Source organism: Microtus ochrogaster, unplaced genomic scaffold, assembly GCF_000317375.1.
Source record: "Microtus ochrogaster isolate Prairie Vole_2 unplaced genomic scaffold, MicOch1.0 UNK74, whole genome shotgun sequence".
NCBI lineage: Eukaryota > Metazoa > Chordata > Mammalia > Rodentia > Cricetidae > Microtus > Microtus ochrogaster.
Window position 1 is genome coordinate 1,697,510 of NW_004949172.1, and position 1,532 is coordinate 1,699,041.

The window sequence follows — 1,532 nt, forward strand, 5'->3', positions numbered from 1 at the left end:
CCAGAAGTCTCTCGGTTCACACATCAAGAAAGACAGTGATTGATTTCTCAGTGTCATTCTCAGGGCAGAAGAACACACCTCAGAGCTTTGCAGAAGCTGCAGTAACATTGAAGGATATGAGCAGTGACCTACAGCCTGGATGGCAGCAGGAAGAAAGATGGGGCCATTCTCAACAGGAGTGAGGACACCTGGCCACCTCAGCCCAGTCAGCGGACCAAGAACTGGATCTGGTATGTTGGAGCCACCTTGGTAAAGCCACTCTCCTTGGGCCTGAGATCAATGTCCTTAGGAGCCACAGGACTGGACACAGAGAAGTTCTGGAGGATGGTGGTGAAGAAAAGGAACAATTCGTTGCGGGCAATTCCTTCGCCAAGACAATTGCGCTTTCCTGTGAGCACAGAGAATGAGCCATGTGAGCCCCAGGACAGTATACAACCTTCATACTGTCCCTTCCCTAAACCCAGACAACTCTCCTATTGCAATGGAGAAGAATGAGTTTGACCCTAAACCTACAATTCAACTGAGACCAGTAAGAGTTTCACAAAGCCTTAAGCAATTGGTGTAAGGGCTAGTGAGACTTCTTAGCATGGAAGGCATCTGTCATCACTGCTGAGGACATGTGTTCACCCCCTGGACACACATGTTGCAAGGAGAGAACAAACCCCTATAGTCTGTCCTCTGTCATAAACATATACACACCCTCCATAGAGCACATGTATATGCATGTAAACATATATGCAATAATTCAATCATAAAATGCAAGACAAATAGTTGGTGGATGACACATGGTAATTTCTTACAGATTTCTACGTTTTGCTCATTATCAGAGTCCTTCATTTCAGAATTGTAAGAATAGAGTATGAACAAATGTGTATGTGTAAACATATATAATGTAAAATCTTTAATGTTCCCTTCTTTCTCATGTGGGGAGATTGGTCCTCCTCTTCTTAGCTGCCATGAGGGTGAAGGTGCTGTTTACAAAGATTCTTAGATCAACCACTGGATGATATTAAGGGTCCTATAGGAGCCAGGCATGGAGACACATGCCTGCAAGTGCAGCACTTGGGAGACCAGGGCAGGAAGATGATGGAATACATTGCAAGAGCTCTCTGTCTGTCCCCTGTCTCTGTCCCCTCCATCTCTCATCCCCTCACCCCCACCCCCCCGCTCCCATTTCTTCTTCAGCTTGAGATCAATGAACTTCAACAATGAGGAAGGAAATTCTGACTAGTCAGGACTACTGAGAGTAATTTGATTGTAAGCTCTGTAAAAGGAACTGCAGGTTTCTTTTCATGGTCCAAGGTCACACACAGCAGAAAGTACATATTGAGATTCAAATACAATTGTTCATACAATAGAGAATGGGCAGAAGCACATAATGTGGGATCCATGGCACCCACCACATTCACAGGGGTATAATTAATCCTTGTTGGTTTTTCTCCTTGGGCATGACGCAGCACAGAGCAAGGGAGCCTGATCTTCCAGGCAGAGGCTCCACCACCTGCCTGTACCTCAGTAATTCTTTTTTTTTT

General features: G+C 45.2%; 1 protein-coding gene across 1 annotated transcript in view; it reads right to left on the bottom strand.

Annotated features, from left to right (window-relative positions):
• Positions 1 to 206: 206 nt before the first annotated feature.
• The window catches only part of LOC101992947 (cytochrome P450 2B1-like), a 23,282-nt gene continuing 21,956 nt past the window's right edge, over positions 207 to 1,532 (bottom strand). The window contains exon 9 of the mRNA XM_013354871.2: positions 207 to 388. Coding sequence (XP_013210325.1) covers positions 207 to 388 — 182 coding nt within the window. The remainder of the gene's footprint in view (positions 389 to 1,532) is intronic.